General features: G+C 39.0%; 2 protein-coding genes across 2 annotated transcripts in view; both read left to right on the top strand.

The window, feature by feature from the left end:
• Positions 1–4244: 4244 nt before the first annotated feature.
• LOC307057488 (uncharacterized protein C2orf66) lies at positions 4245–5711 on the top strand (the record flags this gene model as incomplete). The annotated part of the gene is given in 3 exon segments (XM_079710685.1): positions 4245–4296; positions 4299–4486; positions 5532–5711. Coding segments are annotated over 3 exon segments (420 nt in total).
• A 6355-nt stretch (positions 5712–12066) lies between these two features.
• The window catches only part of GTF3C3 (general transcription factor IIIC subunit 3), a gene marked incomplete at both ends in the record, with an annotated part of 29089 nt that continues 13198 nt past the window's right edge, over positions 12067–27957 (top strand). Inside the window, 10 exons of the mRNA XM_079709774.1 lie at positions 12067–12168; positions 13099–13210; positions 16759–16949; positions 17461–17584; positions 19828–20019; positions 20541–20706; positions 24035–24182; positions 24724–24796; positions 25632–25735; positions 26978–27149. Coding sequence (XP_079565900.1) covers positions 12067–12168; positions 13099–13210; positions 16759–16949; positions 17461–17584; positions 19828–20019; positions 20541–20706; positions 24035–24182; positions 24724–24796; positions 25632–25735; positions 26978–27149 — 1384 coding nt within the window. The remainder of the gene's footprint in view (positions 12169–13098; positions 13211–16758; positions 16950–17460; positions 17585–19827; positions 20020–20540; positions 20707–24034; positions 24183–24723; positions 24797–25631; positions 25736–26977; positions 27150–27957) is intronic.

Consider the following 27957-nt stretch of genomic DNA (forward strand, 5'->3'; position numbering starts at 1 on the left):
TGCAGTGAACATTGTGGTACATGACTCTTTTTTTTTTTTTTTTTTTTTTGCGGTACGCAGGCCTCTCACTGTTGTGGCCTCCCCCGTTGCGGAGCACAGGCTCCAGACGCGCAGGCTCAGCGGCCATGGCTCACGGGCCCAGCCACTCCGCGGCACGCGGGATCCTCCCGGATCGGAGCACGAACCCGTGTCCCCTGCATCGGCAGGCGGACTCTCAACCACTGTGCCACCAGGGAAGCCCCATGACTCTTTTTGAATTATGGTTTTTGCAGGGTATATGCCCAGTAGTGGGATTTCTGGGTCGTATGGTAGTTCTACCATTATGTTTGAATTTATAATCTAATTAAGTTTGTGATTCAGTCACTACATATTTATTGGATTTCTTTTATGTGGAAGCCCTGTGCTGAGTACTCTATTTTCCTCTTAATTTCTGGTTGAGAAATGCCAGCAAAGATCTTCATTCAGATGCGTCTAGGTGTGGAAGGCTGAATATCCCAACTGCTACTTTTACACACACTCTACTTAATGAAGAGGCCAAGTGGGACAATTTAGACTAGAAATTAATGGTCTGGGAACCCGAACTCTCCTGGGGTTTTTTCCTCTCTTTTGATTGAATTTATCAACTGAATAATTGCAAAATACCTACTTAGTGCTGTGTTGATACATTCTAAAAGATATGTCATCAGCTTTTGCCTTTTAAGACAGAGATTTGAAATTAAGAAACAATTACAAGAATTTAAAATAGTTTTATTTAAATATATAACTTCTTTTAACAATCAGGAAAACTCCAGTCTTAGTGAACAAGATGACAATATGTGTGTGTTACTTTTAGTCCATTGCTCTTTTGAGAAACTAAATATTTCTTAAATGGGGAGCTCTTAGAACAAATGAGCTATGGTTTTATACAAATGGGTCTAAAGTTAGAAATTATTCATGGGTAAATGGTTATGCAAATCTTTTCTGACTTATTCAGCCTTTCCCATTTACAAAGTTCATTGTCTATGCATTGGGCTCAATGCTGGTACTGGGGGAACATAAAGGTGAGCATTGTTTAAGGAGTTTACAGTGTTAATAATCTCAACACTTAATACTTCAATATTATTAGGTGCTTTAACTTCAAAGTCCTGGAGTGTTTGTTTTTGTTTTTTTTTTAATTTTTTAATTTTATTTTATGTATTTTTTATACAGCAGGTTCTTATTAGTTATCCATTTTATACACATCAGTGTGTACATGTCAATCCCAATCTCCCAATTCTTCCAACCACCCCCACCACCCCACTTTCCCCCCTTGGTTCCATACGTTTGTTCTCTACATCTGTGTCTCTGTTTCTGCCCTGAAAACCATACCAAAGTCCTGGAGTTTTAAGGAGAGTTGATGTAATGAAATTCCAGGGTATTCATTTACTCACTTGACCACTGACATTTAAACAGACTCAAGTCTTAACAATAAAATCAACATCTTCTCTTATTTCTATTTCCCCCTCCAGGTACTGCCTCTCTCTCCCCTCCCTCTCCCTCTCTCTCTCTCTCTCTCTCTCTCTCTCTCTCTCTCTCTCACACTCACACACACACACACACACACACACACACACACAGGTAAACTTCTCAAGAGCTTGATGGATTCATTCTCTCTTTCCTGTCCATGGACTCCCTTCTAATCTGACCTTCACCTCCATCTACCCAAACATCTCTAATGCTCTATGGATCCTTTAAAGTCCTCATTTACCCAATTTGTCCCTTCTTGAAACATTTTCTTCTCTTGCTCCCATCCTCTCCTGGTTTTCCCCCTACCTCCAGGGTCTCCTTCATATAGATTCTTGTATAGGGCTGGTTCATGTTAAAATTTCTCAAAGCTCAAGTCCTACATCACCTTTTCTTTTCATTTCCTAATCTTCACTGAGGTAATCTCATCCTTTACATGCCATATTTACAACTCCCATAGTTACATCTCCGTTCCAGACCTCTCCTCTGAGCTTCAGGCCTGTGTATCCAATTGTATACTCCCCATCCCCACTTGGAGATCTCCAAGGCTCCTCAAATTCAACGTGTCCCACCTGGAACTCATGAGCCTCATCTCCTCATGCCGGTGTTTGATATGTCAGCTAATGGCACTGTAGTCTGCTCAGCTGCATAATCCTGAGACCTAGGGATTGGCCTTGAAACTCTCTTCCCCTTAGCTCTGCCTCCCATAGTATCCAGTACCTTATCAGTACCTTCTAAATATCTCTCAGATCCATCCACAACTCTGCATCTGTGCTACCACCCTAATGCAAGTTAACATCTTGTCCTGCCTGGACTATTGAAGTAGCCACCTAACTGGTCTCCCTCTTTTCTAGCTCAGTCTGTCCTCCACAGTGCAACCAGAATAGCTTTTTAAAATTGCAAGTCTGTTATCAAGTCACTTGGATGCTTAAAACTTTTCAATCAGTTAGCATTGTTTGCAGCAGAAAGATCATAATCTGACTACCTCTAAAGGCCCAAATTGCATCAGCCCCCCACCTTGCTCCTTACACTCCTCAGATACTGACTTAATTTCAGTTGCATTAATTTGCCATGTTCCTTCCAGCCACAAGGTCTAGTACAGTTGTTCACCTTGTCTGAAACTCATCTCCCTCAGTCCTCCCTAGGTTGCCTAGGTAACTCTACTCATCTACCAGATATAAGGTCACTTCTTCACAGAAGCCTTACCTGATCCCTGAGACTGCATCGAATCCACCTGTTCTACCCTGTCATAGTGCCATAATCTCAATAGAAATTATCATCATTGATATTTATACACTTTGTTATATAATGGTTTGATTAATGTCTGTCTTGCCCACTAATCTGTAAATTCCATGAGGGTAGGGAATCTATTATTCTTACTATTTTATCCCCAAAGCCTTATGCAGTGCCTGGCACATAGTAGGCACTCAGTAAAAGTTTGTTGAATAAACAAAGGCGTGAATAAATGAAGGTCACAATGACCCTCCCAAGGTCAAAATGGCAAGACTGAGATTGTAGCCAGGTATTTTAATTTCCGGTCCAGATTACTAGCCTTCTCAACAAAGAGCTTGTTCTGGATTGTTCTGAATTATTGGAACCAAAGCAACTTCAGTTCATCAAGTCCAATTTCTCAACCGTACCATTTTCTGCGGATGGCATTTATTTAGCAAGGGGATGCTATAGGTAAGGTAATTTTTCTTTTTTCCACAAAACATGTGCTATTTTTGTGCTCTATTTTGAAAGGGTATTATGATTAACCATACCACTATTTAAAACTTGTAAAACTTCTTGAGATTCTAAGAAGAAATATAAGGTGTGGGTCACAAAGAGCAATTTTGTCTCTTGCAATAGAATTTTCTGTTTAAAAAATGTGATTAATTTGAAAGGCTGATAGCTCCAAAAGAGCATTCTATTAGGTGGGATAATCATTATCATAGTCCCAGCTGCTGTGTATACACCTTCTCTCAAAAGTGAAAAAGGAGAAAGCCATTTTGCTGGGTGGAAGTGCCTTGTGTGTTCTATAACATCCAAATGAAATGTTCAGTGGATGGAGGAGAGTCTGCTGTATTTAGGACAAATAGCTTCACTGTTAACCCTGAAGAAGCCTGAAGATGTGATTCTCAAGGGTCTTTGTGCTGTGGATGAAAATGGAATCATTATTTTTGAGCCCCCCCTCCGCTCACATCAATGACTCCCACCTGCAGCCAATCCACTGGTTATAAGTAGCCATGAATCGCCTTGCAGATTGTAGGCAGGGTAAACAACCAGGGCCAGGCAAAACCAAACTCCTGGTAAGCTTTATTAGCTCTTTCTGTGTGTTTCATTTCCATTTCAAACCTTGGGGTGGGATACCATCTCTACTTACACTGGTGTGGTGTGTGTCTGTCTCAGACCTGTGTGTAAGGTGCATCTTTCAGTTCGGGGTGTATATTTTTTTCTTTTCTCTTTTTTTTTTTTTAAGACTGCTGTCTTAACACTTAAAGTAATTTAAGGTTGGTTGTTTTTTCATTATTGTTAAGAATTGCAGTTTCTTTGGAGACAACAAAGTGCAATTTTTTTCAGATGAAAAGGCATATTCACTTTCTAGGTTGTATTCATAATTGCTTTGTTTATCACTGTATAACATTCTCCTTATCATGGACTCCTTTAAGCTAATAATTGGTTGTAGGGGGGTTAATTAAGAAATGAATTTGGAAAAAAAGAGGGCTGCAAAATTCAGGTGAACCAGTATACTATTTCTTCTTCCTTGTCTCCCTTTAAAAATGTTTCCTCTTTCTCTTTTCTACTTTTGCCCTCCCTTCTCCTCTCTCTCCCTCCTTCAATCTCTCTCTCTCTGGCCATTGACATTTCCCTGATCCTTCCTTTCACTCAGCTTCCTTCCACAATGCCCAAAGGACTCCTGCTGCTGGCTGTTGCCCTGGTGCTACTTGGCCTTGCACATGGAGCCACGTTGAGAAACGAAGAAAAATGGAAGCCCTTCAACAATCCTAGAAACCGAGATCTGGTAAGAACAGCCACTGGGACATGCCAGGCTGCAGGGTGAAATTGGCACCTCCCTGGAGTTATGCACACTGCACTCTGCTAGAGCACGGTGGAGAGGAGGCTGCCAAGGGCTGAGAAGATTCCCCAACAGGACCAGAGAAGAATTTTGTTAGCCTAGTGGCCGGTATTCTAGCCAATTTACACTTGTTTCTGTATGGAGAAACAAATTTATATTTAGAAATGATCTTATACACACATAGCACATTACTTTTGTAAATATTATATACTCATTGACTTCATAGCCTTAATTTCTAATATATTGATATATACAGAATCAAGAGTGTAACAGAGAATTACGTTTTGCACAGCTTAGGTTGAACTGATAACAAAACAGATTCTCACATAACCAATACTTGCAAAGCTCCATTGCAAAAACTGAAAGTCGACCTGCATTCTTCTCAATTTGCTAGGCATCATTTTCAACATAACGTTATCTAGGAAATAGAATTCAAAATACCAGTAAAAATTCTCTTTTAAAAATATGCCAAATACAGTAAATATGATGACATTACGATTTCAAAATATAGTTTTTCTAAAGAAAATGATGTGAAATATAACAATATAGGATTAAAACAATCAAATAGCACTTTGCACAGCTTCTATGTATTCACAGAATACACAGCTGAAAACCCCACGTTTGAAGTGACTGGGATCTATCTCACCATCAATCGGAGAGGAGACACCTGAGCTCCGATCACCGTGGAGTTCAGTTTCATCTCTGACTTCAGTACTCAGAGATGGGCAACGAATCTTCTCACTGTGGGCTGTTAAATAATTGATATTCAAGAATGGTGAATTATCTTTGTTTAGAGTTGAAATGTCAGGTAGAAAGGAGGGGGAAGGGGAGAAGGAGCCACAGCTTGTGTTTCTGAGTTTTCCACCTCCTGCCTCCTGCGTTAGCTCTAAAGTCAATTTGGGGGGAAAATGAGAGGGGAAAAATACTCATCTTTGAGTATTTGGAGTGTTTAAATGATAAATGACATTGAACATTTTCTTTCTCTCTTCAGTTTTTCAGAACCCTTCAGGCATATTTGAAAGGAAGAGGTCCTGATCTTGGGATGTTTTCAAATATTTCCTCCATGAACGAGAATCCCGGACCTCTCTCTTTCCAATCAGAACTTATTGCTTCTGCATTTGCAGATTATGAAGAACAGAAAAACTCCTTCCCCAATTACCTCAAAGTCTGAATGTTTCTTCTGAGTGCAGGTAAAACTTACCGCTTTATCCCCAGCATCTATCTAAACATACAACTCAGTCATAAAGTCATAAAGAGGTTTTGAAAATATTTATTTGAAAAATGATTTTATTTCCTCATGTAAATAACTGCTCAGTTCTGATGACACTCATCACTGTTAATTCTCTGATTTGGTCCATATATTTTACAGACTGGTTTTAAAAAGAAATGACAGTTAAGATTTTTAAAGTATAGTTTTCTGGGGAGAGATATATTAAAATAGTAGAACTATCACTCAATAGAATTATGAAATATAATTAAAAACCACATACTTATACCTATATCTTTGTTCGGACCAGGTCATAGAGCTAAATTATGTGGAAAATCATCTGTAAAGAAATATATTGAGCTGTACAGTTGGATTAAATGGATAGTAAAAATTTAAAAGAATGGTTTCTTTTGGGAGAAAGTATTAAGCATATATTTGAGCTTGAACTTCCTTACCTAGAGGGGGAAAAGGGTAGAATATTAGTAAAGATGGCACTTCATAGGAAAAAAATTAGAAATTTATGTCTAAGATTTGAATTTTACTATTCTTATTACTTTAGCATTCCTATCAAATAAATACCTACCATTTAAAAAGGAACAGGTATGGTGCAGTCGAAGAAAATATACTATGATTCTAGTCTGTTAGTTTTTCATTTGGCTGAATAATAAAGGGAACTGAATCATAATTAAAATCTACTCCCATTCTTTCATGGGAATATGGATGAAATTGTGAGGAAGCAAACCATTGTTGCACTTCATTATGATTGTGAAAGGATTTTGATGATCAGCTCTTTTAAATGTGATGATTTTTTAAAAATAATGATTGTTATTTTAAGAGGATGCAATTTACCATGTGGTGTATGCACTTGAGAACTGTCCTACAATGAGAAAATAAAATAGAATAAACACAAGTATATTCATGAAGGATCCCTTGACTATTTTTCACACTCAGGCCCTAAGGTAACAGACACTAAAACAGAGAATAATTATTAATACCAAGTACCAAGTACCTATTTCAGTAGGAGACAGTATTGCATACAAGCTGTTTGTAAGCCTTAGTTTATTCATCTATAAATTGCATATATGGATTTCTAATAAAAAGAATCAGAGAAAACATCAAATACATACTTTCGTGTGAGCATGAAACAAGGAAATGTTTAAGGGCAGGAAAAAAGAGAAAGCACCCAGTTAGTGATATTGTAATATAATAATTATTCAACTTTGCAAAAGAAGCAAAGTTTCTGATTTGGAGAATATTTCATAAATACAAGCTCTCCTTTCCTAACAATTCTCATTAGGAAATGAAGACAAAAAGAGTTTTCACTAAACTATATTGATCTTTGGGTCTTTGTGTTAATCGTATAATCTTCATTTTCCACTTCGTTATAATGTTTTCTTTCAGATGTCTGGTGGTTTTAAAACTACAGATGAAGCTTCTCATTAGAAAAATTGATTCATGGTCATGGCTAAACTTTTGTGTGTTTTTTCCCTCCATTTTTTAAAATTTGTAATGATTTTATTCTACATTTTATTCTACATGGGGACATATGTGGCTTATGTCCATGGGTTTTTTCCCCAGTCAATAACCATAGATACCAGTATAGAGCACGGCATATATTGCAAGGATTACAGAAATACCATAAAGTCAAAAGAAATGATCTTCTAAATTATGTTTCCTTTAAGCTTGTCTTCTATGTTTCTTACCTTTTATCAATCTGTTTTTATTTGAAAGGGACATTGCTCATTTTTACTTTAGTTCATTATATGTAACAGGAATTTGGGTTTTAAATTTATCTTCTTCCTAAAAGGAAGATGCATTCCCATGGTCAGCATATGCTATTGAAAGACCTCACAGTTACATATCAAGGGAGAGTAAGTGATGAATATCCACAATTAAGTTGAAATGGAAGGTAAAGAAAAGTGGGATTTTAGGAGTCTCTTGGGCCTCTGGGAGATGTTCTCTGCCACGATGTTCAGAGGTGGACAGTGTGCTACACCAGTTATCCTAGCCATGCCTCACCTCTGGCTCTTCCACACACAACCTCAGGAAGGGAGAGGAGAAACAGGTGGATTTCCCTTCTTTCATAACCAACCCTCTTCCTCCACCCACCCCTCCCTAACTGAGGCTGAATCATTCTGATTCTCATATTCTCATCTGAAATAGCTACTTTTCTTTATGAAGAGCTGCATCATTTTCTCTGATTTCTGCAAAAGGAACACTGTACTAGAAGGAAACACTGTAATCCTAAAAACACTAGTCTGTACATTCCAAAATAGTTTTCTGTGGCTTTTTTGTGGATGATTGATATTGAATATCAAGAATAAAATATTTATGCAAGAACAGATTCTATATCTGGTTCAATATGTTCTATTATAATTAGTTGTATAAGTGTTTTCCCTGGAGGGTTGTGAGATATTGTGAGCCAAGATCATATCTAAGCCATTTTTATTTCTCCAGCACCTAGTACAATGCCTTGCATGTAGCAAGCACTCAATAAATACTTGCTGAATTGACATAAATATGTGTTATTTTGCTATTAGTCACACAGTAATGGAAGCTGCTTCTAGTTAATGCCAGACTTTTTTGTTTTACCATTTAAAAGATATGTTATTATTATTTATAATTATATTTTAGGTTTGGCTGCATTGGGTCTTCGTTGCTGTATGTGGGCTTTCTCTAGTTGCGGTGCACGGGCTTCTCATTGCAGTGGCTTCTCGTTGCGAAGCACAGGCTCTAGGTGTGTGGGCTTCAGTAGTTGTGGCACGCAGGCTCAGTAGTTGTGGCTCGCGGGCTCTAGAGCGCAGGCTCAGTAGTTGTGGCGCACGGGCTTAGTTGTTCTGTGGCATGTGGGATCTTCCCAGACCAGGGCTCAAACCCATGTCCCCTGCATTGGCAGGCAGATTCTTAACCACTGCGCCACCAGGGAAGTCCTATAAATAATTATTGATGAGCTATTCCTCATAAAAATAAGCCTGTTCAGATAAATGGTAGAGTGGTAGGGAGTGCTTCACCCCTGTCCAGTTCCACTCAAGTACCAGTGACTGGCTTTCCCTTTCCCTTTCCCCACTCCTGCTCTGGTTGTCAAGACCTCCACAAAGGGAATGTTTATTAGTTTTAAGGCCTCTGAAAAGGAAGGGCATCCACAGGGGACTTTTAGCTATGAGCTTGCAAAGTCTCAGCGCAGGACATGCATCCTTCTGCTGGAAAATTCCTCACAACTGGCAGGTAGCTGTTGATGGGAGGCCTACACTCCACTAGACTAGAGTTTCTTATCAGTGATGGTATTGTCAGTTGGGGAAGGACAATTCTTCGTGGTGACCATTTAGCACACCAGGTCCCCAGACAATGTATAGTGGTATATTAGTGATTTCCCCACCCCTGCGCTATTATTTTGACCACCAAAACCTCCCTATTCACATTTCTAAAAGGCCACTGGGGAAGTGATTTTGTTCTTGGCCGAGAACTGTCGTTAGGAAAACAGCAGAAGTGTAGTGTTTCCTGCAATGAAAATAAGTGTTCTGCAGGTGACCTAGGCTCCCGAGGGGTCTGTGGTCCTTCTCTACATAGGTCCTTGACAGTCTCTCAACACTGACTCTGCTCCTCTTTGATGAGCATCCCATTCCCCATCCCTAGGACATGGCCTATTGTCCCCTATCCCGGGTCTAGTGTGGTCAAGAACTATTAAGGGTGTGAGATTTTACCCAATTTGCAAGCAACACACTGGCTGCTACAATTTCACAGATCCTGGTGGGCCCTGAGACCAGTGGGTCTAAGGCAATGGACTTTATTATTCATGGCTCAGCAGGCAGCATGCGTTTTACATTCCTGTTCTTCTTGTCCCCCAAGTATCGTGGGGGCCATGTGGAGGTGAGTCCAGGTGTTTACTGGACACTAGTTGGTTTGTGCCACAGCTGAGGAACCCCAAACTTAGGAAATCCCCACTCTTACAAGGGGGCTACATGCCCAAACATGCCCAAACATGCCCAACCTTTGCCCCAGAGGGAAACATTATCATACTGGTCAGAAAACAAATCTGCCCTCTGTCCCAGAGGGAGACAATATCTCTATCTTTCAAGGCTGTTTGTTCTCCAGACATCCTTGAAAAGATAGTCCAGAGTGAAAGCAGTCACAAGTTTTTGCAGAAAAGTGAGAGAACCATGGGAAAATTGTCTCCCCAAAAGTGTCATACCCCATCCTGGCTCTTCCCCTTGAGAAAGGAGGGAGTCATTACCTCCCTGTGTACTCTTCATGCTCTCGTCATGGTATAAATTCAATGTTCTGCTTTCTTCAGACATTCCATTTTGATTCTCAGAAATCAGTCTGAAAGTCTGAAAAGTTTCTTCTTGCTATTTTCATTACTGCTATAACAATTCCACTTCATCTCAAGGTAATGTGGATGCCTCTGACTCACCAGGGGACACATCACTTACAACGAAGCGGAGAAAAGAAAAGCAGAAAGATTCCAATTTCAAGACCTGTTGCTACATTCTGACCTGTAAAAAAACAAAACAAAACAAAACAAAAACAACTGTCACATGATCAAGGTGTTCCACAGCAGAAAAACTCTTCTCCCACCCCTTGCTCCCTGCTGCAAATCTCTGCAATGTGAATCTATATCATCACAATTGTTATTCCCATATTCCAGGTAGCCAATAACAAAACAAGCTAGTCTAAGCCATCTGGGTCTTAGGAGAACATTCTCCTTACCAGGTGACCAGATTTGCTCCTTTTGATTTCCTTCTTTTACCCTAGGAGAGTTAGGACTAGAGACTCGACTTCCTCTCAAATGCAGTTCCCTGACAGCCTGGAGAAATTCAGGGGGGAATTTACCTATTAGGGATTTCTGTGGATTACCTTAACCCAACACACCCTCCTAGCCTCCCATATTTTATACCCAGATAGGGCCCTGAGGATCCTTTATCATGAGAAAGGAATGACTTCCAGCTGGAGATTTTTTCTCTCACCTGCAAGTTCCCCTCTTACAGGTCCTGGCCCCTCATTCTCCCATCCAACTGTTGCTTTTCCTCATTTGGATTGTCATAAAGAGGCACCAATGACCAAGCCAGGTGATAGGCTCCCTGTAACTTGTCCCTAACCTCAGCTTCGTATTGAGCTGCATTCCGTACCTCTTATCCCTTGCCCATTCCCAAGGCACTTTCAGTTCCATCCAGTTGAATTCATAAATGTGTTTTGAGCATAGATTACTAGCCTACAGAGGAAAGTTCACAAAGATGTATCAGGCAGTGCTGTTCTCAAGATGTTGACAGCTAGCTAGTGTCTTTAGAAGAGGACAGCAGAGAAATAGTTATAAAACAAAGTACAATATAAACCACAGGAGAGTGTAGGAGCTGAAGAAGCGTTCCACTGAGGAGAGGCAGTATATCATATTAATTCCAAGTATGGGATTTGGAGTCAGATAGACAAGGGTTTGAATCTTTGCTCTACTATGTATTAGATTCAGAACGCTGGCATTAGGAATAACATAAAATAAATACAATCCAAAAGGATTATTTTGAGATATGAATGTAATATGCATAAGACAGTACACGGCCTGTATAGTAAATGGGCAATAGTATATGCTAATCATAGCAAATATTTGATTCTCTCTAAAAGTTTAACTGTTAAGAAAAGAAGAAAATTTGGGTGAGAATTAGAGGTGGGACGTGAAGTCTAGATGACCTATTTACAGACTGAGAAGGAGTCTGAGGAAGGGGACAGCTTGAGGGTTTGTGGAAGAGGGGAAAACTGATGGTGCCATTGATTGGAGGAGATGAGAGTTAAACCATAAATTGTGGGAGGTCTTTAGCTTTCTGTGGCAGGGCAGAACTGGAAAGTGGAACGTGCACGTGGCAGAGCAAATGGTTAAATTAAGAAAAAAAATCACTACACCAAAGATTAAATTAATTTAAAAAACAAACATTCAAAAAATAAATGGATTGAGAGTCAGAATTTTAATGGAGAATTGCGGGAAATGATGTAGATAAAGGAACATTTTCTTGAAGCACATTTTTTTCCCAACTCCTTAATAAGCTTAAACCGGAGGCCTGAGCCCAGCGGCAAGCGCGGCGACCCGGTCGCCAAGAGGGTCCAGCCGCGGTCCAGTCCGGGTCCTGCCCACGCCCACGCCGCCAGGAAGAGGCGGGGCCAGAAGTTCTTGCGGAACCCGAGCGCCGCGGTTGCGGCGCAGGCCGGGCAGGTTTGCCGGAAGGACTACGGGTCCTTGTTTTTACCGCCTCGGCGTGCGGGTAGCGTCTGGGAGCTTCTGCTCTTCCGTTTATCTGTCTCGGTTCCTGGAACTGCACATCAGAACTCCGCAGACATGTCGGGGTTCAGCCCGGAGCTCATCGACTATCTGGAAGGGAAGATCTCCTTTGAGGAGTTCGAAAGGCGGAGAGAAGAGAGAAAAACCCGTGAGAAGAAAGTGAGGAGATAATGGGCCAGGATGCTCCCCACTGTCTTGTCGCCCTAAAACACTTAAGAGAGATTGTGGGGGACCCAGTAACCCCATTCGCTGTGATGGGGCGGGCCGGGTACTTCCAGCAGTTTCTTCCCCTTATTACCGAAACTCGGGTTCTCACCTCGTCCGTGTTCTAAGCTCCTCTTCAAAACATTTCACACACCAAAAAGCTTTTGTCTCGGTTACCACTTGTCTTTTTTTCTGTTGCCAAATAGTGCATTTTTTATTTGAGGGTAGCATAACGCTGGTAGATTAAATGGGGGGGGGGGGGCGTGGGGAGTAGAGTTTGGAGTCAGTATCTGGTTCTAGTCCAAGCTTTGCCACTGTCTTCTTGCACAACTCACCTCTCTTCTTTAGGCCTCATTGTCTCTGTTTCTGGACGGAGTGATTTGAGCTTCCATTTTTGAGGAGTCTCCCAATGGTGTGGTGTAATCTTCCACAGAAAAGAGTGAATTTTCTTGTCTGATAACAAAATCTCTGGTACATATTTTTTTTATACTTATGAGGAAATACATGAACTTTCCATGTCTTCTCACTTGAAGTCCGAGGGAAAATAAAAGTAATTACACCTTTTGAGATTAGCTGTTGGATTCCTTCCTAAATCATGCAACTAATAGCGCCCCATTTCTTTTCATTTAAAAAGCGAGGATACAATGTGTAGATTAATGAAATCATCAGGGTTTTAAAAATTATTTTTTACAAACGACTAATTCAGCCTGAAGGATGAGACCTAAGTACTATGAAATGCTTTGGCAATATTCAAATTTAGATGCCACATAGTATGTATGTGTTCAGAGCTCAAGTGATAGAGAATGAGGCAGATGCTGTATTCTCAACTGGGGAGCGCTAAATGTGCCCTTGTTTTTGGAATCATTAATTAATTTTCAATCACAGAGTCTTCAGGAAAAAGGCAAGTCATCACCTGAAGAAAATCCAAATGACTCTGCAGTTCCATCATCATCAGGAATTGACTCTACCAAATCTCAGGACAAAGATGTCAATGAAGGTATGTTAAGATCCCTACCTTAAATGCATTAAATGTTAAGGGTACCTAATAGTTTAGTGAAAGCGTTATTATTTTTTCCTGCAGTGGTATTCTGTCATTGATACCTGGCTTATTAGGAGCATAGTACTTGGTGTGTAAGAGGTGCTCAATAAATATTTGTTGAATTATTGATTATGATGATGGTTAGTTTAGTGGGTTATGTTTGTGGAGAAGTGTTTCAGATCGACATCAGCGTTTGTTTGGGAGCCATTTAGAGTCATTATTCTTTAAATTGACCCTCTCACTTGATTACTAATTCTTCTAGACTATACTCCCCCAAATTGTAATGAATTATACTTCTATATAAAGTGGCTTCCAAACCACTTTTTAAATTATGGGAGATAAGATAGAAATGTCAGAGTGGAAGGCCAGTTGGCTCCATATGGGACCTTACACACACAAGAGGTATCTTGGTATGTTGCCTCATTCCAGGATCCAGTCCTCAGCTCTGCATGACCAGATATTATATTTGGTTGCTGCACCCAGACTAATTAAACTCATGAGAGCCTAAGTGATGAATTATTATGCAAATTTATTAATTTCTGGTGATTGATGCACCTTTTTAGTGATCAGAATACTGATGATAGTTCATGGTATCCATTTACCCATGTCAAGTAACCTGGGATACTGAACTATCAGTTAGACTTTAGCTTTGGGTGTAAGGTCTGATTGAGAACTTAATTAAACTTTCTAGTCCTAGTGGGTAGAAATAGAGGCTGGTTCTTTTCCCTCCAAACAAATAAGACTTTACACAGAGAAAACACTAGTAGGGTGGACAGAAAATGAACAGGCTTTGTTCCTGCTTCCTTGGACCAAGTGGGGAAGAAAGGGTAAAGAGGAGAGAAAATTGGGGTTATAGTTTCTTACCTTGCCAGGCAAGTGCGGTGAAAAATGGGGCTGAAATTGTTCTAACACCTGTGAGTCGTTCCTTATCTGCTCAGAGGAGGAGCTGCTCTTCCATCATCACATCTTTGAGGTGCAACTGTAGTACCAGACACCATGGGGTGCCTGCCCGTTTTCTTATCTAAAGCTGCCCCTGAGAGGTGGCCATTAGGCCCTCCCTAAAAAAAGGTGGTTAGTTGAATCCCGTTCTAGCTCCCCATGAGCAGTCAGGCATACTAGCCTCAGCTCAAATAATCCCATCAGTCCTTTTAAGATATTAAACTCCCAATTTCCCAGGAAAGTATTGTCCCAGAACTTTACCAAGACCTTTGGTAACTGTGAACATGTATTCAGAGCAGAGGAAGGGGTCAGTTTTGAACAGGTAAAGTCTACTAATTGGAATATATGGCCACTAGAGTCATTGTCTTTTTCCTCCTATACATTGGCGATTCCATTGCAAAATTCTTATTCTTGAGCACCAGGCAAATAGGGACTTCTTTTAATTTCATTTTCAGTTAATTGTTGCTGATATAAAAATTGCAGTTAATTTTTGTATATTGACTTTGTATCCAGGAACCTTGCTAATTCATGAATTCTGGCAGTTTTTATGCAAAGATTGTTTTGGATATTCTATGTATATAATCATGTCATCTGTGAATGACGGTTTTATTTCTTCCTTAATCTTTATGTCTTTTATTCCTCTTCCCTTATTACTTAGCTAGGACCTCCAGGACATCCAGTAAAATATTGAAAGGAGCGGTGATAGTAGGCGTACTTGTCTCATTCCTGATGACTTTGAATAATTAACCGTTAACTCTGTTTGTGGAAAATTTTCTGTAGGTACTGTTTATTAAACTGAAGGTATTCCCTTCCATTTCTAGTTGACTTAAAATTTTTGTTAGAAATAGGTGTTGGATTTTATCAAATGCTTCTCTGGGGGAATTCCTTGGCAGTCCAGTGGTTAGGACTAGGCACTTTCACTGCCAGGGCCCAGGTATGATCCCTGGCTGGGGAACTAAGATCCCACAAGCCATGCAGCGTGGCCAAAAAAGAAAAAAAAAATGCTTCTCTGTATCAAGATGATCATATGACTTCTCTTTTTTTTTCTGTACTGTAATAAATTTTATTGATTTATTTTACACCTTTTTTCATATTTATTTTGGGTGTTTAGAATTCTTGAAGATGATCGTTATGACTTCATAATAGTAATTACTATTTGTTGCTCAGAACATGTGGGTTTTTTTCATTCTCTTCTTCCTTAAGTGTATTGACTATCTCATTTATCCAGCATCTTTGGGGTTTGAGGTATTTCACATAAGTGAATAAGCTTAAGGATTTTTGAATATATATATATTTAAATTTTTAACTGTTGTAGCTTTTCTAAAATATGCTACTTGTCTCTGCTTTAACAGAAAATTGGCTTCTCAGCTTAACTTTTCTTGATCATTCAAGATAATCATTATGAGGGCTTCCCTGGTGGCGCAGTGGTTGGGAATCTGCCTGCCAATGCAGGGGACACGGGTTTGAGCCCTGGTCCGGGAAGATCCCACATGCTGTGGAGCAGTTAGGCCCGTGCACCACAACTACTGAGCCTGTGCTCTAGAGCCCGTGTGCCACAACTGCTGAGCCTGCGTGCCACTACTACTGAAGCCCGTTTACCTAGAGCCCATGCTCCGCAACAAGAGAATCCACCACAATGAGAAGACTTCACACCACAACGAAGAGTAGCCCCCATTCGATGCAACTAAAGAAAGCCTGCGTGCAGCAATGAAGACCCAATGCAGCCAAAAATAAATAAATAAATACATACATTTATTAAAAAAAAAATCATTATGAACTTAGAAAAATCATTTCACTGTAGTGATATCCTCAGATACAGATGAAATATGTCATGTTATTTTGTTCCTGAAATAATAATAGTATTTTAATAATAGCATTTATTAAGCTCTTACTATATGCTGGGCATTTTTCTAAGTACATATATATAAAGACTCATCTCATCCTCAGAGTTACCCTATAAGGCAGACATTATTGACCCCTTTTACAAATGAGCAAACTGAGGTACAGAGAGCTTCAGTAATTTGCCCAAGGTAACACAGCTGGTGATAGATGGAGATGAAGTTTGAAACCAGACAGCTTGGCTTTAGAGACCTCACCTTAAACCACTGTGCTATACCCACTGGCTATGTATCACCTTAAACTACTGTGCTACACCCCCTGGTTATGTACCACCTTAAACCACTGTTCTATACCTCCTAGTTATGTACCACCAGACTTGTTTAGTTCTTAGGTCTACGTCCTACAATTCTTTTATTTTTTTTTCCTCTCTGCTTGTAACAGTTACTGTGTGTGCTTCTGATTTCCCACTAATTTTGCCTGTATGTCTGGATAAGGCCTAAAGGATGAGTCAGCAATTCCTACAGAGTAAAATACATGGCTTTGTGGCAGCTTTCCTCTTTGGATTGTTTTTTGGGAGTGTTCATTTGTCTGTGTTTTTCTTTCAAGTTTGGTATTGCTGGGGTAGAAATTTATATTCCAGAAAATACTGTTTGTTTTTTCTTTCAACTAGTGAGTATGCTAAAGCTTTCTTTTTTTTTCTTTTTCAACCTCAATGTCTTTGTCTTTAGGGGAAACATCAGATGGAGTCAGTAAGTCAGTTCACAAGGTCTTTGCTTCCATGCTTGGAGAGAATGAAGATGATGATGAGGAGGAGGACGAGGAGGAGGACGAGGAGGAGGAGACACCTGAGCAACCCACTGCAGGCGACGTGTTTGTATTAGAGATGGTTCTCAATCGTGAAACCAAGAAAATGATGAAAGTAAAGTGTTTCTTATTTTCGTATTTATAAATGGAATGTAAAAATGTGACATAGAAATTGAAAAAGAATCTTTAAATTATACATATATTCGGAAAGAATTCAAACTGTAAGAAAGGAAATACTGTGAGACAACTACTGTTACTGGTTTCTTATGTTTCATTTTAGAGATTTTTAAATGTAAAACTTTAATTATTGCATGTCGCAAAATGTACTGTAGTTTTGCTATTAAAAGGTCCATATTGTAACTCGATATTTTTTAACCAAGTTCATTCTGAATAGATAAATTTGAAAGGTGAATCTTCAGTAGATTGTGTCATAAATCTCCTGACATATAAATCCATTTTACAGCATCCAGTTCCACATTTGTTCTAATTAGTAATTTAGTAATGCCTGACCAGTTTGATTTTTGCTTTCTTTAAATATTTTACTGTGATTTGAACTTGCTACTTTAGGAAAGTTTTGTTGGATTTGTTTTTTGTTTGAATCTAAATGTCATTTTTGTTCTGTACAGGAGAAAAGGCCTCGGAGTAAACTTCCCAGAGCTCTGAGAGGTCTCATGGGTGAAGCCAACATTCGCTTTGCTCGAGGAGAACGTGAAGAGGCGATATTGATGTGCATGGAAATCATAAGACAAGGTGTTTAATGTGGGGATTATTGACGATAGCAGTTTAATAGTCTGACTTTTTTTTTTAATAAGTGTATTTATTATTTATTTTTGGCTTCATTGGGTCTTCGTTGCTGTGCGCGGGCTTTCTCTAGTTGCAGCGAGCGGGGGCTACTCTTTGTAGCGGTGTGCAGGCTTCTCATTACGGTGGCTTCTCTTGTTGCAGAGCGTGGGCTCTAGGGCGTGTGGACTTTAGTTGTGGTGTGTGGGCTTCAGTAGTTGTGGCGTGTGGGCTTAGTTGCTCCGCTTGAACCCGTGTCCCCTGCATTAGCAGGTGGATTCTTTTTTTTTTAGCAGGTGGTTTCTAAACCACTGCACCACCAGGGAAGCCCTAATAGTCTGACTTTTAAAATAAATGGAGGAGCACCTCACTGTGCTATTTGGAAAATATATTCAGAAGCTTGGAGGTGATTGTGATAACAGTGATTTACCACTTTTCACATTGAATAGGAGTCATTGCCAAGAAAATGAAAATCGCAGAGTATGATTCAATGAAATATCATTAATATTTATTGAACTCTTACAGGCTTTTTAAAAATTTGTGTGTTTTTGAATGTTTCATTTTAGGAGTTTTAGGCTTTTATAGTATTAGTCTTTTTAAAATATGGCAAACAGATTATTTTAAAACCACTTTTGAAGAGTATTCTTTTTTCTTCTATTTTCCAAATCAGACAGTGTTATTTTAATCTACTTTTTGATAAAAGATGCAGTATATACTTGTCATCTTTCCATTAAACTGCAAACCTCAGGCATACTGAAGGATATCTTCAGAAGTCACTTTTTGACTAATCACTTATATTTATTATTTTTGCTCTCCTGATGTGTTGCCAAATGATGCCCTGCATAGTGGCAGGGATAGTTGTACTAGAGTGAACTTTCAACTTATCTTTTCAATATTTTGGCATTTCCTTTCATTTAGTCTAGGGTCCTTTTAGAAATCTTGTAAGATTCCTGGATCATTCATTAGAGTAATTTGAGGTCGCTGCTTTTCCTCTTTTACCCCATCAGAAATAAGATTAATAGAATTTTTTCCTTTAGGATATTTTGTTTGGTTACTACTTTCAGTATTACCTGTTCCTTTATTTGTTTATAATTGTTTATTTTGACAATTACCTTTGATTTTAATCCCTTGTGATCTTAGAACCTCAATTCAAAAACATTATTTCAGAAATGTGGATTAACCTTTCACTTTGATAATCTGGATTTAGGTGCTACTTACGTATCTTCCGTCCATTAATCCCATACTCCTAGGTGTGGAAGCCGGATCATGAAGATCTAACCCCACTGATGTGGCTGATGCTTACTAGGATGAACTTGCTGAGTTAGTGAGCCCTGTTTAACCTTAGCAAAGGGGGATTTTCTTGAAGGGGGCATGGTAGAGAGTAGGGTTTTTCATGAAATTACACTTTGCTTACAGAAAAGAATATTTTAAAAATGTGAAAATATACTAAAGTAAATATAATCTGTTTATTCTTTTTTATAAATAAATTTATTTTATTTATTTATTTTTGGCTGCATTGGGTCTTCGTTGCTGTATGCGGGCTTTCTCTAGTTGTGGCAAGTGTTGCGGTGTGCAGGCTTCTCATTGTGGTGGCTTCTCTTGTTGCGGAGCATGGGCTCTAGGCGCACGGGCTTCCGTAGTTGTGGCTCACGGGCTCAGTAGTTGTGGCTTGCGGGCTCTAGAGCACAGGCTCAGTAGTTGTGGCGCACAGGCTTAGTTGCTCTGCAGCATGTGGGATCTTCCCAGACCAGGACTTGAACCCGTGTCCCCTGCATTGGCAGGTGGATTCTTTTTTTTTTTTTTTTTTTTTTTCCTGCGGTACGCATGCTTCTCACTGTTGTGGCCTCTCCCGTTGCGGAGCACAGGCTCCGGACGCACAGGCTCAGCGGCCATGGCTCATGGGCCCAGCCACTCCGCAGCATGTGGGATTTTCCCAGACCGGGGCACAAACCCGTGTCCCCTGCATCGGCAGGCGGACTCTCAACCACTGCACCACCAGGGAAGCCCGGCAGGTGGATTCTTAACCACTGCGCCACCAGGGAATCCCCTCTACTGTTTATTCTAAATTCCATTAAGTGGTTTGTATAATTCTGCTCAAGTTATTTAAAAAGTTTAAATATTAGAGAAAGGATCCATAGTGTGAAACATGGAATTGACGTCAGCTCAAGCCTCTTCCCTCAACCAATGGAATTTTCTTTTTATATTCATTATAGCTCCTTTGGCTTATGAGCCATTTTCTACTCTTGCTATGATATATGAGGACCAAGGTGACATGGAGAAATCACTGCAGTTTGAGTTGATTGCTGCACATTTAAATCCCAGTGACACTGAAGAATGGGTTAGATTGGCAGAAATGTCCCTGGAACAAGACAATATTAAGCAGGCTATTTTTTGCTACACAAAAGGTAATAAAAGTGTTTTTCTCGTTTTCTTTGATAAAACGTTATATAATAGGTTTTTTGATCAATGTACTTGCTCTTCTGGGGTGATGTTAGCTGAAATATATTTTTTCCTTATATTCTGTTATACCAGAGGTAAGTATTTGGGCTCCCTGTATTTTCATGTTTATCAGTGACTTTCTTTATATTGTGAGCTAATACTGCACAAAAGTTGGTTGAAGAACAGGACCTTCAGTTTCCCACCAAGATCAGTGTTGGTTCTAAGCTGTTCCTTGAGGGTTAATATTAGACTTCGGTGACCAAATGGAGATTAATATGGAGATTTCAGGTTCTATTTGGTCTTAGATCAAGCCTAGTCTAGAGTTCCTGTGAAGGTAGATTTATTCCAGAATAACCCACTTGGTTGTTTTGGAGAATTAGTTTAGAGTGTTTAATAGATTTTCTGAAAAGAAGGTGGGTCACACCCAGGCACCATGAATCCCTTTTTATGATAAATCTATTATTTATATTCCTTTTTTTCTTTTTAGCACTTAAATATGAACCTACTAATGTCCGTTATCTGTGGGAGCGATCAAGCCTTTATGAACAGATGGGAGATCACAAAATGGCAATGGATGGTTATAGGCGTATTTTAAACCTTTTGTCTCCGTCTGATGGAGAACGATTTATGCAATTGGCTAGAGATATGGCAAAGTAAGTTCAAAGTGAAATATATATAAATGCCCTCATTAATCATCTTATTTTAGAAATCGAAGCATATATTTGATGTGAATATACTTTTTATTGAGGTTCAGTGAAGTGTTTTGCTTCTTGTATTTCATATTGTGCTTAAATATAGAGGTTTTCCCCCCCAGTACTTTTCTGTTTCCAAGTCAACTGTGTGATTGTTTAGAAAAATTTGGATATATGATTATCTTTCACATGCTCAGAAGTTTAAAAATGGAGCATGTTCTGAAAGGATGACTAGGTTCCCAGGTTTTCATAATTTAGTTGAAGTTATGTACATTTGCAGTAATGTTAAATTATTGCAAATGTGCTATTGAAATGTTTGTGCTCTGAGATCTTCTGTAATCATTTTATCTTGAGCCTGTACTAGAATAACATTTTAAGATGAAAATTTTTCTTTAGATTTGGCACATGCTACTGACTATGGTATATATTTTATTCTAAAATATGCCCAACTACATTCTCTTCTCTGATATGCTGTGCAGCAAAACAAAGCAGGGAACATTCTGGCTACATAATGCCTTGTATGCTTTCTCTTCTAGGATGTCTACTATTTCAGCCTAGGATTAACCATGTTAATCTATGATCTGGGTATTTTAGGTTAACCCTATTAATTCCATGGCCATTGTCATGAAGATGCTTAGCCGTGTAATCACTCACTGTGCTCCCAAAGATGGGCTATGTAGGAATACTGGAAGTGTTTTTAGGAAATTTGTTGAGGGGAGGCAACCCTTAATCGATCCCTGATGTATATGAAGAACATTGAGGATCTTCCCAGGTTACTTTCTTTTTAGTCAAATCTTTGGCTCTCATACTGGTTAGCCCAGTAGGCTTCTACTTTATGAATTGTTAGATGGCCTATGAGAATAAATTTGTTTTCCACTTGTATTTATAATCTTGTCAGGAAAGGGTGGTAATGAAGAATTCTGCCACTACCATAGAAGTCTTTCCTACATGGAATTCTGTTACTATAACTTCTGATTGATTAGACTTTCTCTCAGTCCTTACTTTCCCTCCAGAAATAATTATTGAATATAAATTAGGTATTAGGTAGGCACTGTACAGGGCCCCAGGAGATTCAGGATTGAATGAGTTTTAAAATTTCCTGCTGTTTTGGAGCTTACATTCTAGTTGGGGGAGACAGGCAGTAAGCAAATAAACAACTAAATATGTAGTATGTCAGATGTTGGTAAGTGATATTAAGAAAAATGAAGCAGGGAAGGGAGATAACTTGAGGAATAGGAGTGAGTTATTTTAAATAGGGGGATTAGAGAAGGACTTAATTCTTTATGTTATGGTCATACTGACCTGAAAGTGAACCAAAGGAGATACGGGAATAGATATTAGGGAAGAGTATTATAGGCAAAGGAAATGACAAGTACAAAGGTATGCTCAGGGAACAACATGGAAGCTGAGGAGGGTTTAGGGGGAACGCAGGAAGAGGTAATGTTAGAGAGGTATCAGGAAAAGATCCCTCGGCCCTTGTGGGTCATTATAAGGTCTCTGACTTTTAATCTGAATGAGTTTGGAAGCCATTGGAAGGTTTTGAGTAGAAGAGTGACTTGATCTGACTTAAATTTTAAATGCATCAATTTTGGCTGCTCTTTTGAGAATAGATTGAGTAATGGTAAGCATAGAGCAGGGGGGAACAGTTAGGAAATTATTGTAGTAATTTATGGAAGGGATAATGTAGCTTGGACCAGGGTAAAAGCCATAGGAGGTGGTAAGAAATAACCAGATTCTGGGTGTATTTTGGAGGCTGAGCTCTAAGGATTTTCTGATGTACTGGGTATGAGGGAAGGTGTGTGTGTGTGTGTGTGTGTGTGAGAGAGAGAGAGAGAGTGAGAGAGAGAGAGAGAGAGATGGGGGGAGGGGGCAGGAGGAGGGGAAACAGAGAAGGAAAGTGTTCTGAGAACTAAACCCTGAGGCACTACAGTGTTTAGAAGTCAGGAAGATGAGGAGGAAACAGCAGGGAGACTGTAAGGAAATGGACAGTGAAGTTGGAGGAAACTAGGAGAACATGATATTCTAGACTTTTTTACTGAAGGAAGCACTTCAAGGAGGAGGGATGACCATCTGTGTGAAATACTGCAAGTAGATCACATAAAATTAGGACTAAGTATGAACATTGGAGATGGGTTGGGGGAGTCTGGGGGATAGGCAGCTCTTTGGAGAAATTTATTAGGGGAGCAGAAGAATGGGGAGGTAATTGGAATGGGTTGTAGGGACGAGATCATTTTTAAGTTGGGAAAAATTACAGTATATTTGTATTCAGGTGGGAATGGTCTACAACCAAGGGACATATTGAAGATTCACGAGAGAAGGGACAATTGCTTGATTGATATCCTTGAATAGATTGGAGGGAATTGGATCTAGTTGAGGGTTGGCCTTATGTTAAAAGGAGAAGGCAGAAGATATGGCCATGGGTATGGGTAAGTAGGTAGATGTGTTGGGAGTATGTGGGATGCCTGATTTGATTCTCTTTGTAAAATAAGAAGTGAGGTCATCAGCTGAGAGTGAGGATGGGAGACTTGTGGGTTTGGAGAGGGGAAGATGTGAAATAGCTGTCTGGGTCCTTAAGGACTTGCTACCGCACAGACCAGAAGCATTCTGAGAGCCTGTCACAAATGTAGAATCTCAACCCTGCCCCAGCACTACTGGATCAGAATATGCCTTTTTATAAGATTCCCAGTTGACTTATGTGCACATTCAAGTTTGAGAAGTACTGGACTGGTAACTGTAGTAAGATTGCTGGCCAGCACCATGGGCCCACTTGAGGCTAGTGGTCATTAATTTAGAGTTTAGTGAGCATGGGCAGCTGGGCAGCTGGTGGTGAAGGCATGTTTGGATTAACCAGGGTGGGAGTTTTATCAGGTGATTTTGATAAAGGGAGAGAAGAGCAGGAGAAATGAGATGTGCAATGGAGTAATTATAATGTTGGATCACAGAGAAGGAGGAAACTGAGGACAGGAAGGGTACAGAGACAGTGAAAAAGTGGTAGGATCGATGCTTTGTAGATCCCATTGAGGTAGGAGAGTTGTTGGTATTGCATTACAGAGGAGGTGAGCTAGAACGATATGAAGTAGCTCTGGGAGACTGAGATGCTTAATGTTATGACATTACACATTTTTCTCTGGATCAGCTCTGATTATGATTTTAAAGAAGAGTTTTTTTCCTCCTCCCAAACTTTAAGAAGATGAAAATCATAGTTAATAGTTAGAGGGTCTGTGTAAGAAAATGAATTTTATAATCTGAATTAAATAAGCTCTCATCCATTTTGCCATTAATTTTTTAGGAGTTACTATGAAGCCAATGATGTTATTTCAGCTATTAACATAATTGAAGAAGCTTTCTCAAAGCACCAGGGCCTAGTCTCCATGGAAGATGTTAACATTGCAGCTGAACTATACATTTCTAATAAACAATATGACAAAGCTTTGGAGGTAGGAACACTTACGTGTTTCTCTGTTAGGTTTTGAACACGTTTCTGTGTTCTAGAAATTCTTACAAATTGACAATTCCCCATTTTAGTTATATATATTAAATTACTTATATTTTAAATTATATATTTAAAGTCTGTATGGGCACATTTAGATTTTATAATAGTCCTGTATGAAATGTAAAATGTAGTTACCATATAATAAAAGCTATTGCTGTTATCATAGGTACTAGATATGTCTGTCTTTCAGGGTAGCAGGACTCAGCAGCCAGACTAATTGCTATGATTCATTTCTTAATCTGTTGGGAAAATTAGATTGGTTTCATATAGAGAAATTATGTATTTTCAGTTAAACATTAGTTAATATGATATAAAATGTTAATGTATCACAGTGGTTCCCTATTTTAAAGAGACATACTGTTGCTTTTTATAGCCTATTTATGTTTTGTAAGGATTATTTGAATTAACTACAAATCTTTGCATTGTGAAAAGGTTTTTCATACATACTTGTCATATTATTTCCTTTTCTTCCCCCATTCTTTTAGGTAATTACAGATTTTTCTGGAATTGTGCTAGAAAAAAGAACTACAGAAGAAGGCACTTCAGAAGAGAATAAAAGTTGTAGTTTCCTCTGCATAGGAGAGTGTGCGTAATCCTCTCTTGTTCATAATGTGGCATTTTGAAATTGATAGTTAGTGTTCTCATAACAAGTTTTCCCAAGGAACATTTTTTCGTAACAGAGATTCCATACCGTTTTCTTGTGAGTATTCACTCACAGGCAATCTTAAAAAAAAAAAAAAAGTGTTTTCAGTCCCTTTTATTTCTCAATACATCCATTTGAACTTGGCATTTGTCATTGACCGAGGGTCTTGATAGTGCTATGTGAAAAAAGAATGAATTACCGAGCAACTTATCAAAAACCTTTAGAACTGAAGCAGTTTACTTTTCAAAAAGGGCTTAAAATGCTCTCTACTAATTTATTTCAAACTTAAGCATTGAAAAAATTCTACTTGAAACATAAGCATGCACATAAAATGCTACTTCAGACTTAAGCACACTATTTTACTTTATTCCTTTCTCAGCCTCTTTGTAGTGAAGACTAAAAAGAGGCTTTTGAATTCGAGAAGAAAAAGAGAAAGTTCATGTATCCGTATTTGTCACTTTTGTTTTTTAGTTCTTTGTAGTTTTGATAGAAGGTGTGGGAGTTTATGTAGGTTTTCAGTAAGTGGTTAAGGTATTAGGAAAAGAATAGGAAGGATAATTGCTACCAAAGGACAGACCGAAAGAGGTGTAAGAACCTAGAACTAGAGTTGGCCAAACTTAGAATTGACTGTAGAATCATTTGCTTTGAGTGAAGTAAATGAGATCTTGCCTAGAAGGTACAGTTTGCTTCATTTGCCTCACTTTCTAAGATTACATATAGGAACTTTTTGTCTGTCTGTCTAATCCACAGCTGGTGAGAATGTTTCCTGCACTATACCGGATGGTGTGCCAATAGATATCACAGTGAAGTTGATGGTCTGCCTTGTACATCTCAACATCCTTGAACCACTTAATGTAAGTAACATTAAGATTTGTACTTAAGATACTTTAGATCAAATCTACAATGTTTAGATAACAAGAAATTTTAAGTTGACCCTAGATTTCATATTAATAACCAGGAAGTCACAGTAAACATCAGATTATTTTGTGTGAATGTCTTTTAAAAGCTAAGTGTTGGGGCTTCCCTGGTGGCGCAGTGGTTGAGAGTCCGCCTGCCGATGCAGGAGACACGGGTTCATGCCCCGGTCTGGGAAGATCCTACATGCCGCAGAGCAGCTGGGCCCGTGAGCCATGGCCACTGAGCCTGCACGTCCGGAGCCTGTGCTCCGCAACAGGAGAGGCCACAACACTGAGAGGCCCGCGTACCACAAAAAAAATAAAAATAAAAAATAAAAATCACACCTCTTTAAAAAATAAAAAAATTTAAAAAGATAAAAAATAAAAGCTAAGTGTTTGGAAATGGGCTTATGATAATTTGTTTTTCTTTTAAAATGAGAATAATCCAGAGATCAGAATGTGGGATCGAGCCTTTTAGACAATTGGCAGTTTCTGACAGCTGTTCTCTTTTGCCGACTTTGGACTAAGTTCATTGAATAAAAAAATGTATTGGGCATCTACTTTGCAGACCTTAGGATAAAGTGTTGTATATAATATACAAATCCCTGTCCTCATGGATCTTTTGTTTTAATGGGATTAGATAATAAAAAAAATAAATACATAAAATATAGGATGTTAGTTGGTGATCAGTGTTCTGGAGAAAAATCAGAGAAGAATAGGGAATGCTGGGGGTGGGAGGAGTTACAGTTTTATTAAATTGGTCAAGAAGAGCCTCCCCTGAAAAGTGACATTTGATTAATGACGTGAAGGAAGTGACGAAGTAAGCCAGGCAGGTACCGGAGGGAACAGCTTTCCAGAAAATCAGCAAACACAGAGGCCCTGAGGTCTGGGCAGTATTGACTTGCCAGAGGAAGAGCACAGCAGGGCAGTGTTGCCCTAGCTCCTGCAATGCCTGCCTCGTAACAGGCCTTCGGAAGCAGTGTGCTGAATGAGTGAATGACGGCACTATGAATTCTTTTTAATAGAGACTCAGAAATGAATGTAAAAAGTGATTACTTAAAGCTGTTTTTATTAAGCCTTTCTCCTCTTAGATTTGCCTCAGATAACTTGTACATATGTTAAAACGAGAAATATAAGTAGATGAGTGTACTTGTAATGACTGTTTGACTTCCGGCTGTTAATTGTTGTGTTGGGGTCCAGCCTCTCTTGACAACACTCGTGGAACAGAATCCCGAAGACATGGGAGACCTCTATCTCGATGTTGCTGAAGCTTTTCTGGATGTTGGTGAATATAATTCTGCACTTCCCCTCCTTAGTGCGCTAGTCTGCTCTGAAAGATATAACCTCGCAGTGGTTTGGCTTCGGCATGCAGGTAATACATTTTTGTAGGAAGGAGAAGTTTTAATCACATAAGCAGGCAAGAACTTATTTCCCCAAGATGGTAATAATTATTATAAAATGTTAATGTCTTAGTGAAGGTATTTCTGGTTTCAGGGCAGTTTTTTGAAAGTATTTTAAGTTGTCTTGGTTTACCGCTAAATGATTTTCCCTCACTAATGCATTGGAGGAATGATTCACTTAATGGTACCGGAGTGAAGTAGAAAGACTAACATATCCCCGTTAAAAATACCTTAAATACCTGTCTTTTACCCGTCTTAACCACAGGCTCTGGTTTCTAGTAATAGATTGTCAGACTTGGGATGCAATCTAATTTTTGAAGAGCTTTTAAGGATTTATATTTCATGTTATTTTGGGGAAAAAGTTAATATATTTTCAATGTTCTTTGAGCTGAAAATATGGTCAAGATTGGATTTTATATGTCATTTTATTTCATTGCATCTAAATCCACAGTAATCTGAAATAAATCATTTAGAGTAGGAAAAGCAGCTTGGGAAAAACAACTAAATCTCTTACAGAAATGTATGAAAGCCAAAAATATTCTCATAGGATTTCCTATTGAATCAACATAAGATGCATTAAAGTTTGAATAGTCTTTGTTTCCAATATTGCATGATGGCAGAAAGTTTTAATATTTTCTTAAAATATTACATAATGGCAGAAAATCCTCTATAACTAGAGTAGCATTGATTGATATTCTGGAATATTTTGACACATATCACAGATATGAAATGTCAAAGAGAGCCCTTAATGATTAAGATAGCACGTTACTATTTGGTTGC

Source organism: Hyperoodon ampullatus, assembly GCF_949752795.1.
Source record: "Hyperoodon ampullatus genome assembly, chromosome: 8".
Lineage (NCBI taxonomy): Eukaryota > Metazoa > Chordata > Mammalia > Artiodactyla > Ziphiidae > Hyperoodon > Hyperoodon ampullatus.